Here is a 14,676-nt window from a genome sequence, read left to right on the forward strand (position 1 = left end):
GCGAGCATGGGAGGGGGGAGGGGGGCAGAGAGGGAGGGAGGCACAGAATCTGAAGCAGGCTCCAGGCAACTGGCTGTCAGCATAGTCCGATGCGGGGCTCGAACCCACGAACCGCAAGATCGTGACCTGAGCGGAAGTCGGACGCTCAACTGACTGAGTCCCCCAGGCGTCCCAAATTTTATAATTTTCTAAATGAAAAGTCAAGAGAAGTAGGCACACATACAGGAGACGTTCATGGTCAGGCAACAGAATTACAGGCGATTTTTCTTTGTCTTTTCCTGTATTGACTGGGCCTCCAAGGTACTACTTTCACAGTTAGAAAGTTGTTTTCCATCTTCAAAAGCATTTCACACATTATGAATACTTCTGCCCCAAAATGGAAGAGCTGAGTTTTCTCTAGTTTACAGGTTGAGGAAGGACGAGCGAGGAGCTCCGTGATGAACCCCCAAATATAACAAAAACTCTGCGCCAGGGTCAGCCCCAGCACCTCCAGGAGATCAGGCTGAGTAGGAGCCCAGGGACGCTCTCAGCAGGGTCCGCCCTGAGGCCACCTCAGCTCTGAGCCAAGCCTCCCTCCAGGAGGCTGGGGGGGGGGGGGGACAGCCCGCGGAGCCCCCGCCCCCAACCCCCCTCCCCCGCCCCTCCTCCCACTGCCTTGCGGTCCCGCCTCCCGGAGATCCTCCCCAGCAGGTGGTCCGGGAGGCTTCCAAGCCCACCTCGCTCTCGGCTCTGCCCTCCTCCCTCCCCTCCCCCGCGGGCCCTGGAGCCAGCTGACCGACAGACAGACGCAGGTGCTCCGGAGGTGGGGCAGCGCCAGCAGCCAAGGAGTTAACGGACGGTGCTAGCGGGGGCTTGGCGGGGACGCAGGGGTCAGATGACCCTCTGGGATGGGGACGGGCGCGCCCGGGCTGCTATTCCGGGGCTCAAATCGTGACCACCTATTTATAGTGCTGGGGGGGGGGGGGCGGGGGAGCCTTGGCCCGCCCCACAAAGGCAGCAGCGAGGCTGTCCTGCGGCAATGTCAAGGCGGCCGCGGCGGCGGCGGCGGCGGCGGCGTCACGGCTGCTGCAGGCTGCCGGCACCTGTCACGGCTGCCGGAGGAGACAGAGGGGCCGCAGGCCCGCGGGGACCCCAGCGCCAGCGGGCACTGTGCGAGGCGAGGACGACGTGGCCGGCCAGATGGGCAGCACCATGGAGCCCCCCGGGGGCGGGTACCTGCACCTCGGCGCTGTGACGTCCCCCGTGGGCACGGCCCGCGTACTGCAGCTGGCCTTTGGCTGCACCACCTTCAGCTTGGTGGCCCACCGGGGCGGCTTCGCGGGCGTCCAGGGCACCTTCTGCGTGGCCGCTTGGGGTTTCTGCTTTGCCCTCTCGGGCCTCGTGGTGGCCTGTGAGTTCACCCGGCTCCACAGCTGCCTGCACCTCTCCTGGGGCAACTTCACGGCGGCCTTCGCCATGCTGGCCACGCTGCTGTCGGCCACGGCCGCCGTCATCTACCCGCTGTACTTCACCCGGCTGGAGTGCCCGCCCGAGCCCGCAGGCTGCGCCGCCCGGGACTTCCGCCTGGCAGCCAGCGTCTTCGCCGGGCTCCTCTTCCTGGCCTACGCCGCGGAGGTCGCCCTGACCCGGGCCCGGCCGGGCCAGGTGGCCAGCTACATGGCCACGGTGTCGGGGCTCCTCAAGATCGTCCAGGCCTTCGTGGCCTGCATCATCTTTGGGGCCCTGGTCTACGACAGCCGCTACGGGCGCTACGTGGCCACCCAGTGGTGCGTGGCCGTCTACAGCCTGTGCTTCCTGGCCACGGTGGCCGTGGTGGTCCTGAGCGTGACGGGCCACACGGGGGGCCTGGGCTGCCCCTTCGACCGTCTGGTGGTGGTCTATACCTTCCTGGCCGTGCTCCTCTACCTCAGTGCCGCGGTCATCTGGCCCGTCTTCTGTTTCGACCCCAAGTACGGTGAGCCCGGACGGCCCCCTGACTGCCCCAGAGGCGGCTGCTTCTGGGACAGCCAGCTGGTGGTGGCCACCTTCACCTACGTCAACCTGCTCCTCTACGTCGCCGACCTCGCCTACTCCCAGAGGATCCGCTTCGTGCCCCCCCTGTAGCCCTGTGGGCAGCAGTCCACCCACCTGTGCTCCCCAGGGGCTCCCGGCACCTTGGGGGGTGACCGGGTGAACCCAGACCCCGAAGGAGCAGGCTGGAGGGAGGCAGGCAGGACAGGTGCTCCTGGACCTTGGGCAGTGCTCCGCAGCTAGGCTTGGGGAGGAGGGAGGGAAGACAGACGGGCTGGCAGCCCTGAGCAGGACACAGGCGAGGATCCTCCCCGAGATAGCTCCCAGCCCTCTCTGTCTCTTTCTATCTCCATCTCTCTCCCTCTCTCTCTCTCTCCCTCTCTCCATTTCCTGGCTTTCCCTGGCTCAGTGCTACTCACTGTAACACAAGAAGCCTTTGAAGTAGGCGCTGTGGTGACCCACTTTAGAGATGGGGCCACTGAGGCTAGGATTTTGGAGGCAGCCCCACGTGCACGTCAGCGTCTGGAGATCACACTCAGGCTGTGTGACCTAAGCAGAGTTGGAAAGGGGACAATTCCTGCAGGTATGGGAAGGGGATGGAAAGGAGCCCAGGAGAGGGCCAGAGCTGGACCAGCAGGGGGACAAGGGGACCTGGCTCCTGTAGACTTGAGGGAAGGGTTCCCAGAGCCCTGGAAGGAGGCTGTCTCAACAGGGCCCTGCTGGGGAATCTGTGTGCCAGCTCAAAGAGAAGGAGCCAGGACTTGGGGCCCACCTTGCCCACCTCCACGTGGCTATAACAAGGACAAGGGCCACGGTGTGGTCACACAAGGCAGCCTCAGACGCACCACAATGAGCACAGAATGCTGGGGGGGGTGGCGGGGAGGTGGGTCCCCACCCAGGGAGGGAGTGCCCGCCAGGCGCTCACCATCAGCCCCGGGCATCAGCTTCTGCAGAGCTTGCGGGGCGGGGGGGGGGGGGGGGGGGGGGGGGGGGGGGGGGGGGGCCAGGGAGGCTAGTCTGGAACCACTGGGGGAGGGCCCAGCCCCTCGGCCACAGCGCCTGGGCCCCGGGTCCCTCCCTGGTACTCCCAGGCCCATGACCTCCACTCAAGTATCCGTTCACCTGGCCGCTGACCACCAGAGCCCATCGGGACTGTCACCCTCCACGCTCTAGCCAGCTTCTCCTGCTCAAGAGCCCAGACGGGGCCACCCCAGAGTACAGCAGCCCCTTGGCCCGGCGAGGGGTCTAGGGCCTCGAGCAGGAAATAAACGCCAATGTTGACCCGCATCCTGGCTCTGGTTAGCAGTCTCTGCCAATGGCCAAGGGCACCTCCTGGGCCATCCCTCCAACGTGAGTCAGAAGAAGGGCTGAAACTAGGCTTGACTGAGGGAGGACGTGGCCGGGGGACAGCCTCTTGGGGAAGAAGCAGGCAGTGTCCTCCTCCTCAGTGGGCAGTGGGAGGGGTGAAGGTGCCGCCAAGATCGTCTCCCCCCTCCCGGTAGGGCTCCGGGTCACACCGCCCACACCGCTGCCGGGGGCTGCCAGGGGCACAGCCTTGGGCAGAGGGGCCGCTGTGCCGGGGCAGCCGAGCCCAAGCAGCTTTTAGGCGGGCTTCCCAGGGTTCCCTTGCGCTGGCGCCAGGCAGAGTGTGAGACAGGCGGCTGACAGGACAGGGGTCCCTCACCCGGAGGGGCGGGTGTTAGGGCTCAACGGAGATCCTCAAAGGGGCCAGGAGGCTGCTTCCTGGAGTGTCCTGAGGGCCTCCACGGGCTGAGGGAGAGTGAGGGAGAGCGGGGGCTAGATGGTACCCTCTAGGGTACATCTCCAGGTGACAAAGGAACATGGGCGCCACGTCCTTCCTCGCCCACAGGGAGGCCTGGACACCGACCAGTCTTCCTTCCTTTTCTAGCCACACTTCAGGAATGGTCATCGGTCGCCAACTCCCCAATTTCCTCACTGCCCAGGGGCCTTGTGCCCCCAGGGCACCACCCACCCTCAATTGCAAAGGTCCTGAGAGGGAGACAGAGGCAGGGAGGGATCCAGGACTCAGCATAAGCATGGCGGAGTCCCCCAGGAGGAGCCTTGGGATGTTCTCCCAAGAGTCACCTCCGGGGCAAGAGGACTTTCTCATTTTGGAGGAGGGAGTTATTTGTTTTTATCACTTGAAAAACAGTACTTTCCAAAGGAGGGAGTTCTGTCCTTTGATTATACAGTCAGGCAAAACTCAGTGGGACTGCTGGGTTTTCTGGGTATGGGTTTGAGTCTGGGCCACCCCCAGACAGTCCACGGTGGACAAGAGGAGTGGGCTCAAGGCCAGATGTCGGTGGGCAGGAGTCAGGGGCACGTGGGTCCTGAGGTAGGGGTTCCGGGGGGTCAGAGGTGTGGTGGGCATGGAGCCTGGGGGCGCCGACTGGGGAAGGGCTTCTTACGATGGCCCCTTCCTCAGAGGGTGAGGGCTAAATGCCCAGATACAGGCGTGCGGAGGAGGCCAGGAAGTCCACCTCGCACACACGGTCAGCGCACAGTGGTCTGGTGGCGTTATCGTCAGTCATCGCTCTGTCAACAAGAGCTCACAGCCCTGCTTCTGAGGTACGACATCCGGGTGATGCTGAAATCAGGTTTTAGAGCAATCTGTCACCATTGAAGATACAGAACTGAAAAAATAGAGCAGCTCACCCCTTCCCCGGGGCTGGGGGCAAGGATGGATTGTCAATGATTATAACTTCTTTTATTCGTTCATTTTTTTAGAGGGAGAGAAAGCTGGGGAGGGGGCAGAGACAGAGAGAGGGAGAGAGAATCTTAGGCAGGCTCCATGCTCAGTGGGGAACCCGATGTGGGGCTCAATCCCTAGGATCATGACCTGAGCTGAAATCGAGAGTCGGATGCTCACCCGACTGAGCCACCCAGACGCCCCAACGATGATGACTTCTTACTTTGCCCTTAACTCTGCTGCTGACTGAGACCCTGGACTATCCTGAAACCCAAATGCAAACTCAACTCGGATGAGTTCTGAGCGAGTCCTCAGGGGAAAAATGACCCGTTCTTCCAAATGCAGGGCCAAAGATGTCAGGATTTCAGGTGACCAGATGTCAGGAGACATGGGGGTGCTCCATGGGAGCTGGGGGAACACTATGGGATCTCATCTTCTATTTACTGGTTTATCACCACCCACCCGAAGCACCTGTTTGGAGCGGTTTACATGGTAATTGGTCTATGGCTTCTGTCACCCCAGAGCCCTAGAGAAGACTCCCAGAGAAAACCCCAGTTGGGAAGAAGAGGGTCTGGATGTCAAAGGGGATTGACCTAGACCTCCCAGGTGCCCCTTAATTTTAAGAGCCCAAAAAGGCTTAGGCTATCCTTTCCAGTTTCCAAGCCTCTTGGTACAAAGAGAAATTTTTGCCTTTTTTTTTTTTTTAAGTTTATTTATTTTGAGAAAGAGAGAGAATGAGCAGGGGAGGGGCAAAGAGAAGGGGGACAGTGGATCAGAAGCGGGCTCTGGGTTGCCAGCAGAGAGCCTGATACCAGCCTCCAACCCACAAACCACGAGACCATGACCTGAGCCATAGTCAGACGCTTAACCAAGCGCTCCTACAATAAAAATATTTTAAAGCGACAAAATACACTATCAAAATTGTATGCTTTAAATGTTTCCATCTTGCAAATTGTTTTCAACTCTCCCACAAAACAAAAAACAAAAACAAAAACCAGGACAAAAAAAATCCCTAAGCAAAACTGTTACACGGTTGGGCGTCTCCAAACAGGATGATCCAGTAGCAGCCATCAGCCGCCGCGCCACTAGGACACCAGCCTGGCGTGCCCGAGCTCGCGTGGTCCACCCAGGCCCCGCGGGCAGAGCTTCCGGCCGGGCGGTCCCGGCGCCCCAGGCCCCACGCGCAATCGGGGGCGCGCAGACCCGGCGCGCGGGGACCTCGCGGGGTGGGCGGGGGCGCGGGGCAAGCGGCTGATGCAACCGCCCCTCGGCGCCTCCCGCGCCCCTCGATTGGCCGGCGTCTGGCGGCCGCGCTGCCGATTGGCTGCAGCTGCGGAGGCGGGGCCGGCGGGGCCCGGGTGCCGCGTGGCGGGCGCGGTTCTGGGGAGCCGGGAGACCTGCGCGGGGTAACTGGGTGAGCGCGCGCTGGGCTGGGGTCCTGCGGGGGCGGCGGTGCGGGGAGGGGCTGCGCATCCGCACACCGGCTCGAGGAAGGGGAGGGGTAGCTCGGACGTGGGGAGCTTCCGGGCCCGATCCGTCGCCCCCCGCCCCTCTTCGACCCCTTCCGGAGGTCGGCGCGCCCCTCCCTGTCTCCTTGGTCCGAGACCCGCGGGAGCAGGTCGGAAACGGCACTGTGGGCAGGGAGACTGGAACAGTTACCACGTCGGGGCTGCCGGGCAGCAGAGGGGAAAGTTGGACCAGCTGGGATGGAGGGGTTGGGGAGGTGGGGTGGGGAATGGGCGCAGGGCCAGCGGCCCAGTGGCCCAGCCTGGCACTGCACACCTAACTTCTTCTTGCTGTGGATCCTGCCCCATCTCGCCCCGCAGCTGCCCCTGCATATCCGGTGCCAGCTGCGAGGGCTGTGGGCGGGGCCTGCGTCCAGCATGAGCGTGGGCTTTATCGGGGCGGGCCAGCTGGCCTTCGCCTTGGCCAAGGGCTTCACAGCAGCAGGTAGGCTCCTCAGCCGGGAGGGCCCCTTGTGCAGGGGGGGCGGGTGGAGGCAGGGGTTTGAGTCCTGTGGGAAGTGGCAGCCTTGGGGTGTCTGGGGTGGCTCAGGGATTGCTGTTTTACTCTGAGCGGTGGGATTTCCACTTTCCTTCCTGGGAATGGGAGGGAGGGAGGCCGGGCCAGGCCTTGAGGAAGGAACTCTGTTCCCCGCAGGCATCCTGGCTGCCCACAAGATAATGGCCAGCTCCCCAGACATGGACCTGGCCACAGTTTCTGCCCTCAGGGTAGGTGCAGGGTGGAGGGGGTCAGGGAGGCAGTCGCTGAAGGGGCTAGTCAGTGTGTCTGGGGAGAGTGTGTGATAGCCTTGACCCTAAGGGCTGGGGGTGGAGGTCCCGGCGGGAGACACCATGCCACCACCACCCTCCCACCCCCCTCCCCCGCTCATGAGAGAAGAGCCTTGGGGGGAGCATGTCACAGACCCTGCCTCCTGGCCTGCTGATAGCCCCTCTTGCTTAGCTCTTGGGACCCAGGTGTCGCTGGTGGGGAGGGTGTGCTGGTCTGGAATGGGGTTCGCCAAGGAGCCTCCACAGGGACGGTGGGGGCCAGGTCAGACACATCTGGGGACTGAATACATTGGCTCCAGATCCAAGGGTGGGGTGGGCTCCAGGCTGGAGACTTTCCACCCGGACACCAGGGGGATGACAGCCTGAGGCAGGGTGGGTCAGGGCTGTGGCAGGGATGCGGCACCCCTCTTCTGTTTGCGCAGGGGACCTATTCCGGGGCCGAGTGCTTCTTCCACTTTGGGGCGGGAAGGGCGGCTGGAGGCCGGCAGAGCTCCACACCCTGAGCCCTCGACCCTGGCCGTCTACATTCTCAGCAGCGTCTGTGCTGTTCTCTACGTGGGGCTTGGGGAGGACACTGGGCGGGGCAGGCTGAGCCCACGTCTGCACTCCCCGCAGAAGATGGGCGTGAACCTGACGTCCCACAACAAGGAGACCGTGAGGCACAGTGACGTGCTCTTCCTGGCCGTGAAGCCGCACATCATCCCCTTCATCCTGGACGAGATCGGCGCCGACGTTGAAGATCGGCACATCGTGGTGTCCTGCGCGGCTGGTGTCACCATCAGCTCCATCGAGAAGGTGGGCCTGTGGGTCCAGGCCGGTGGGATCTGCAGAGCGGGTGGAGGCGGATGCTGCCCGGTGGTCAGGAGCTCTGGCTGTGAAACGGGCGCACTGGCCCGGCCCACGGGGAGGGCGGGGACACGCTGCTTGCGTGAGTGTGTTCACACGCGTGCCCCGCACACCCTGCTGGGTGGGATGGACGCACAGCCGGTTTCTCCTCCAGAAGCTGACGGCGTTCCGGCCAGCCCCTAAAGTCATCCGCTGCATGACCAATACACCTGTCGTGGTGCGGGAGGGGGCCACCGTGTACGCCACGGGCACCCACGCCCAGGTGGAAGACGGCAGGCTCCTGGAGCAGCTCATGAGTAGTGTGGGCTTCTGCACCGAGGTGGAGGAGGACCTAATCGATGCTGTCACGGGGCTCAGTGGCAGCGGCCCAGCCTATGTGAGGCCTGGGGGTGGGTGGCAGCTGGTGGCGGTGGGCAGTGCGGGGACCTCAGGGCACATCCTCCCTACTCCTCCCTGCTCCGTTGCCGTGGGCAGAGCTGCTGGACCCACCGTTGCCTGGAGGAGAAGGAGGAAAGGCCTAGGGCGGAGGTTCAGGCGCCTTCTCCCTGCAGGCGTTCACAGCCCTGGAGGCCCTGGCCGACGGCGGCGTGAAGATGGGGCTTCCGCGGCGCCTGGCCATCCGCCTCGGGGCCCAGGCTCTGCTGGTCAGTGTTTTCCTTGACGCTTTGTTGGGGGCCACTCCTTGCCAGGCCCGATGCTGTCGCCCCCAGGCGGGTGGGTGGAGAGTGGACGTGCAGGGGGGCCGGGGGCAGGGGTGCCCCCGCGGCAGCCAGCTCTCTCTCTGGCTGCAGGGAGCCTCCAAGATGCTCCTGGACTCGGAAAAGCACCCTGGCCAGCTCAAGGACAATGTCTGCTCTCCCGGTGGGGCCACCATCCATGCCCTGCACGTGCTGGAGAGCGGGGGTTTCCGTTCGCTCCTCATCAATGCCGTGGAGGCCTCCTGCACCCGCACACGGTGGGCCCCCGCCGCCGCCGCCTACTCGGGGCTGCGCGCCCCAGCACAGGAGCCCCCGCACGCTGTGCTCAGCCATCGCTCAGCGGATGCTTATCGAGGCCTGGCGGCGGTGCCCCTCACCATCCGTTGTCCTGTGAGGACGGGCTGCCCTCGGCGCCTGCCCTCTGCTCCCCACAGTCTCCCCACTGCGGCCCTCAGACCGGGGGGGCGGGGGGGGATCGCGTCCAAGCCAGGGAGGCAGGCCTGGGGGAACCGGAGGGGATCCCTGTGGGTCTGACAACACCTTCCTCCCGAGCTCCTCCTCCTGGGGAGATTAAGCAAGTTAGACGGCAGGCCGGGCCCAGGACGTGCCTCTGTGCGCTGGCACCGGCTCGGTGAGACCAGGAAGGAAATCAGAGAGGAGGGAGGCAGGGTTAATATCTTGGCTCGGAGCCATTGTCCCTAGTCTGGATCTGCCGGATGGACAGGCATCCCTCTCACATCCCTGCCGGCCACGGCCGAAACCCAGAACTTCTCCAGGCGCCGCGACACGACGGCAGAGCTGGGATGCAGCCCCCCCGCCCCAGCCTTCAGGGGATACAGATGAGGCACATGTCCCACACTTGGGGCACGATGGGCTGGGGTCTGGGTGCTGTTAGTGGATCCGGTGACCCTGAGCTGATCTGAAGGAGGGGTGAGGGAGGCAGATGGCCATCTGGCGGAGGGGTGGCTGGTGGAGGGAACCGTGGGTGCGAAGGCCACGAGGTGGGTGTGACTGTCCAGCAGTGCCGGGGAGGCAGGCGCTCGTCTTCCCCGGGGGACGGTCGGGCTCAGGAGGGAGACAGAGCCTCGGACCGAACCCTCCCCACTGTCTCCTCAGGGAGCTGCAGTCCATGGCCGACCAGGAGAAGGTCTCGCCGGCCTCCATCAAGAAGACCGTCCTGGACAAGGTGAAGCTGGAGTCCTCGCTGGCCCCCTCCGGCCACTCCAAGCTGCCGCCCCACAGCCTGGCCCCGGCAGGCAAGAGGAACTGAGGTGCCGGACAAGCCCGCGCCGCTCTCCCCTCCTCTTCCCTCCTGGGCCTGCAACCCTGAGGCTGTGTGTTCTTAGCCCCAGGCCTCAGTGTGTCACCGCGGCGGCCTGCCTCCCACGACTCTGGTCAGCTCGGGGGTCAGCTGGGGTTGTGACCCGGGATGGGCCACATCACGTCCCAGTGGGAATCTCCAGTCACTGAGGGCTTCCTCCCCAGAACGGAGCTGGGTTCTCCGACCTCAGCCTACCTTTCCTTTGCCCCCACACCGGGTCAGGACCACTTCTTCTGGAGCTCAGGAGGCCCGAGCTAACTCCCCGTGGTCAGCTGGCTTGGGGCCTGGCCCCTTGCTGAGTACAAAGGTCAAGTCCCCCTCTCCCGCCCCGCACCCCCGACTCCCGTGAAGGCCCAGCCAAGGAGAGAACTTCGTCCCACTCCTGCCCCTTCCCCGACCTCCACTTGGGGGGATGCCTCCTTCTCCGTGTGAGAAGGACCAGAGGGTTCGGTCCAGGGAGCAGGACCACTGCCCCTTATCTCCGTTTGGCATTTGAGAAAAGGGCTCTTCGATAGTCCCAACCGTTAAGGCCCCCGTCTCCCATTCCTGACCGAACTTACAACCTGTCACTTCTCTCCTGACCTTTTAGGTTAAATACATTGGTTTCCAAGTCAGTGCCTTGATTCTACCTCTGTCACCACGTGTGGAGGGAAGGCCCCAGCTGCCCTAGAGGGTCCTTGTTGGGTGTAATCTTAGAGGCCATCAGCAGCCCACAGGTCCTGGAGCCCTATTTTTGCACGGCATTCTGGCTCGGGCGGGGGGGTGGGGGGGCTGGGTCTCCCAGTCAGCAGTAGTGGAGGGAGCTTCTGGGGAAGAGTGTACTGCTTTGGGCCCCCATCACAAGTGTTGTGGCCAGAGGCCGGCACCGAAGGCTGGGCTTGGCGGGCCCTGCTCTGGGAGGGGCGCCGGCCTCTGCACCCTCCACATCTCCCAGTGTAGCAGGGGCACATGTCTCAACCCACGCTGGCAGGGGCAGGTGAGGAAGGAGCCCCCTGCGGAGGTACGTCGGGCTCTCCAGAGAAATAGGACTAGTAGATGTATATACATCTGGGCCTGGAATGTCTGTGGGTCCCTCCTAAGGTGTGAGCCCCATCATAGGCCCTGTGTGTGCAGGGGTGGGCAGTGAGTGCCCAGAATCACCCCTTCCCTGACAGCACCTTGTCACCCTCCCCCTGGGAAGAAGATGTTCTCAGAAGAGGTGGTGCCACAGGCCTGCCCAGGACCAAAGCTGGTCCCCAGCTAATCCCTTCAAGTCAAGACCAGTCTCACTGGGCGTCTGCTGTGTGTTAGACACCGGCCAATATGACGAGGGGCAGTGCTGCCCCCCCCCCCGCCCCCCCCCGTGCTGTGGGTCTGAGGAAAGTGAGCTGGTGAGTCTGAAGAGGGGAAGAGGCACATCACGGCCTAGGAGGAGGCACAGGGGTCCAGATGAGCTTTGCAGGGAGGCTTTACTCTGACCCACGAAGAATGTGCTGGGTTCCAGCAGGCAGGACTCGTGAGCCTTCCATCTGTGGTTCTCCATCAAGCCAAAGTTCCACAGGTGGGGAAGCAGGAAAGGCAAATGAGCCTGAGGGAGGGGAGTGGCCTGGGCAGGAAGGCTGCGGAGGCAGGTAAGGCCCCCGAGGGTCCTGTGGGGACAGGTGTCCAGGGAAGGCGTTGTAAGCGGGAGCACACTGTGGAGGGGAGTGGGGACGTGTTGTACATGCGGTCAGAGCAGGTCAGGGAGGCGGACGGGCTTCAAGGGCCAAGGGCCCACAAGTGCCAGGTGGGAAGCATTGCGGTCCTGCAATGAGTCCAAGCAGGAGCCTTGACAGGGGTCTCAGTGGGTGAAGGTCAGTCTGGCGTACCTTCCTGGCCCCTGTCACTGCTAGCTCTGACACCCACCACGCCCTGGGCCTCCCCAGATGGGGAAGAGGCTGGAATGAATTTACTGTCCTTTGCCCAATGGGCCAGGTGAACCCTGGTGGCAGAGCCACCTCCCTCTGCTTGACCCAGCTTCTGCCTCAGTTTCCTAACTGCAACTCTGCCCTGGGCTCCTGCCTGCCCGGATGGGGCCTTTGCCCTGCTCCTCTCTGCCTGTCCTTTCCTGTACCAGGCTAACCCCTGTCCAACTGGGCTCAGGCTCCAGAACAAACAGGTCAGCAGCCCTTGGCCAGGCAGAGAAGGGAGATGTCCATCCTAGGAGGGCCCTGGTGAGGGCCCATCTCCCTACCTGGACACCAGTGGGAGCAGGGCCGGTCAGTCTGGGTTTGGACACCAGCCACATCCTATATGCCCGGGGCCTCCTCGAAGTGTCAGGTTGGGGCCTGCTGAACTCCAGAAGAAGCCAGTGGGGTCTAAGATCTGCCCACGGAGGGTTCAACCTGGAGGGGGGCTGTGGGGCTGGAGGACATGGGGGGTGGGGTGGGGGGGGTAGTGGTGCCAGCATTCAGCTGCAGCAGGAAGCAATGTACTAAGGCCCAGAGAGGACCAGGCCAGACCAGAAAGCCAGGTCTAAGCGTCTGCCCCCTAGCGGCCGATCTGGAAGCTGGTCAAGGTGGTGCTGCCTGGACCAGCAGGGACGCTGAAACCTGGGCCTGTCCCTTTGCAGTATCACTCCCCGGCAAGGCTGTAGTGGCTATTCCCGGGGGACAAATGTCCTGCACCGTGGGTGGCAGTCAGCCAGACTTCTGACAGGTGGGAGAGTAAGCACACACTCTCTTGGGGCCTTTAGCTGGACCCTAGTACAGGTGCCGGGGGCTTGGCTATCTTGATTGTTTCAACAGGGCACCTCCTCTCCCTCGGTGGCCTCTCCCAGACATGCAAACAAACCCCCTATCGGTTATTCTGCAGGTGGTCAGGACACTTTTCCACATACTCTCCCATATTCCTGAAGAGTCTGGGAGGGGGGCAGCAAAGAGTCTGGGTTGTCTCCCAGAGCATTGACCTCCCAGGGCCGTAGAGCTGACCCCCATCCCATGGCCAGAGGGCTGACCTCAGGGCCCAGGGCCATCTCTGTGGGAAGCATCCCTGACATCCACACTGTCACTGGCCTCCAGGTGAGTTGGGCCCGATTCGCTTCCCGACCTCTCTGGTGGCCCTGGGTGGGTGCATCCCCATGCCTGCTTGTCCCTCTTCCAAGACAGAAGAGGTGGCTGGGTGTGTTCCCAGTGGGGAGGAGGAGGAGGGGACTCCTTGCTCACTTGGTGAGAATGACTGATAAATCAGCCTCTCAGTCACCTCCCACATGTCAATGGCAGCCAGACTCCCTCCCATGAGGACTGGGGAGTCAGGGGTGTGGGAAGACGAGTGGGGATTAGCCAGCGAGCTTCCACCCATGGTGACCCCCAGCCCCAGGCCAATCACCGGTGTTTCCTGATGGCATCGTGGTTCTGGCGTGAGCTGGGTGGCACCAAGTCAACCCCATGTGGCCTGCCAGGGCCCTGCTTCGTGGACTGGCTCTTAAGGTCCAACAGTAGCTCAGACCCCACATCCCTGCCAAGTGGGACCAGGAGAACGGGGCTGACATCCGGTGGTGAGGAGGCTGGAGGAGCTGGAGCCCACAGGACTGCATTCTTATCCTCAGGGGCCTTCGTTGTTCTGTAGATTGAGTTGACTTTAAGTCACACCGTTGGGGCACCTGGCTCGCTCAGTCAGTACAGCATGCAATCTTGGGGTTGTGAGTTCGAGCTCCACGATGGGTGTAAAGATTAAAAATATAATCTCAAGGCCCCGGAGTATGTGAGATTCCAGCGGAGCTCAGTACAATGTCACGCCCTGCCCTTAAAGAGCAGCTTGGATTAAGACAACCACGCCCAAACCTGCAACGCTGGTGACAAGGCACTGTGGGATTCAGAGAGGTTACTGGAGGCAGGCAGGGGGTGCTGTGGTGCCCTTCTGCCCCCAGCTTTGGGGGCCTCCTCGAGTGGCCTTCATGTCAGTGGCACTGAGTTCCTGTGAAGCCCCGGCCACCTGTCCCTCACTCCTCCCTCTGCCGGCTGAGTCCCACTGACCCGCCTGGCGGGGTGAGTCACCCTTCCTGACTACACACGAGAAAGGAAATCCAGAACTTGGAAGTGGAAATGGAAAGGATCCCTCCAATTTCCCCTCTTGCCCTGGGTTGCCCCGTTCTCTGGGAATTTTGAACAGCAGCGAGAAGTCCTTAGAGAAAAGGCAGGCGCAGCCACGGACTCCTGTGAGCTGAGCTCCAGGCAGATGTGGATGGAACGGGAAAGGAGCAGTTGGTGCACCAACTACTCCACACTTGTTTACGGCGCACCCACTCCTGGGCTGCCTGACTGCCCCTCGCCCGGTGTGGGGTCTCCGGCGTTGGGTGAAGCCAGACCACCCTCCCCGCAGGATCTTGGAGGCGGCCTTGAACACGCCTCAGTTTGCCTCCTGGACAAGACTGTCGGGTCCTCCGTGAACCAGGCCGCGGCTACCTGGCAGGGCGGAGGTCGGCTCGCAATTAGGCGAGGTCATGCCTGCAAGTGCCCGCCAGGCAGCCTGGGAAGCCCCGCGAGGACCCTCCTGGCGATGCCCCGGGACCGCAGGTCCGCACGGGTCCCCCGGGCCAGGAAGGCGGCGGGACAGTCCCACGAGGCTCCCCGCTCGAAGGCCGGAGCCTGGCCCGCAGAGGTGCGCGCGCCCGGGGCCAGTCCCGCGAGACCCCGCCGGGGCAGGACGGCGGCGGCATCGCCGGGGCGACAGCTCCGGGCGCGCAGGCGCAGTGCAGGCGCGTCCCGCCGCGGCGGCGGCCGCCGCCGCCGCCGCCCCGGCCCGGCCTTCCCAGCGCGCTCGGCCCGGCCCGCGCAGGCGGCG

The 14,676-nt window shown here is 63.4% G+C and overlaps 2 protein-coding genes across 5 annotated transcripts; both read left to right on the plus strand.

Annotated features, from left to right (window-relative positions):
* Nucleotides 1-666: 666 nt before the first annotated feature.
* MYADML2 (myeloid associated differentiation marker like 2) lies at nucleotides 667-2,131 on the plus strand. The gene has a single exon (XM_049635464.1). It carries the CDS (start codon nucleotides 1,180-1,182, stop codon nucleotides 2,101-2,103), a length of 924 nt encoding a protein of 307 aa, XP_049491421.1. The 5' UTR covers nucleotides 667-1,179; the 3' UTR covers nucleotides 2,104-2,131.
* A 758-nt stretch (nucleotides 2,132-2,889) lies between these two features.
* PYCR1 (pyrroline-5-carboxylate reductase 1) lies at nucleotides 2,890-10,490 on the plus strand. 4 transcript variants are annotated; one of them, XM_049635459.1, is made up of 9 exons: nucleotides 2,890-3,360; nucleotides 4,457-4,599; nucleotides 6,547-6,670; nucleotides 6,881-6,951; nucleotides 7,627-7,806; nucleotides 8,012-8,233; nucleotides 8,409-8,501; nucleotides 8,649-8,812; nucleotides 9,672-10,490. In XM_049635459.1, the coding sequence occupies exons 2-9, from the start codon at nucleotides 4,471-4,473 to the stop codon at nucleotides 9,823-9,825; spliced, it is 1,137 nt and encodes a 378-aa protein (XP_049491416.1). In that variant the 5' UTR covers nucleotides 2,890-3,360; nucleotides 4,457-4,470; the 3' UTR covers nucleotides 9,826-10,490. The 4 variants fall into 4 exon arrangements, with proteins under 4 accessions (XP_049491416.1, XP_049491417.1, XP_049491418.1 ...); XM_049635460.1 differs by lacking the exon at nucleotides 8,409-8,501 and having other exon boundaries at nucleotides 3,274-3,360; XM_049635461.1 differs by lacking the exons at nucleotides 2,890-3,360; nucleotides 4,457-4,599 and adding an exon at nucleotides 5,980-6,134.
* Nucleotides 10,491-14,676: the final 4,186 nt, after the last annotated feature.

The sequence above is a fragment of the Panthera uncia genome, chromosome E1 (assembly GCF_023721935.1).
Source record: "Panthera uncia isolate 11264 chromosome E1, Puncia_PCG_1.0, whole genome shotgun sequence".
Classification (NCBI taxonomy): Eukaryota; Metazoa; Chordata; class Mammalia; order Carnivora; family Felidae; genus Panthera; species Panthera uncia.

Excerpts from the sequence above, each read along its gene's own strand:
- MYADML2 (XM_049635464.1), top strand. The coding sequence starts at position 1,180 with ATGGGCAGCACCATGGAGCCCCCCGGGGGCGGGTACCTGCACCTCGGC.
- PYCR1 (XM_049635459.1), top strand. The coding sequence starts at position 4,471 with ATGCCCAGATACAGGCGTGCGGAGGAGGCCAGGAAGTCCACCTCGCAC. Across the intron at positions 8,502-8,648 it reads TCGGGGCCCAGGCTCTGCTG|GGAGCCTCCAAGATGCTCCT; the intron begins GTCAGTGTTTTC and ends CTCTGGCTGCAG. Across the intron at positions 8,813-9,671 it reads GCCTCCTGCACCCGCACACG|GGAGCTGCAGTCCATGGCCG; the intron begins GTGGGCCCCCGC and ends CTGTCTCCTCAG.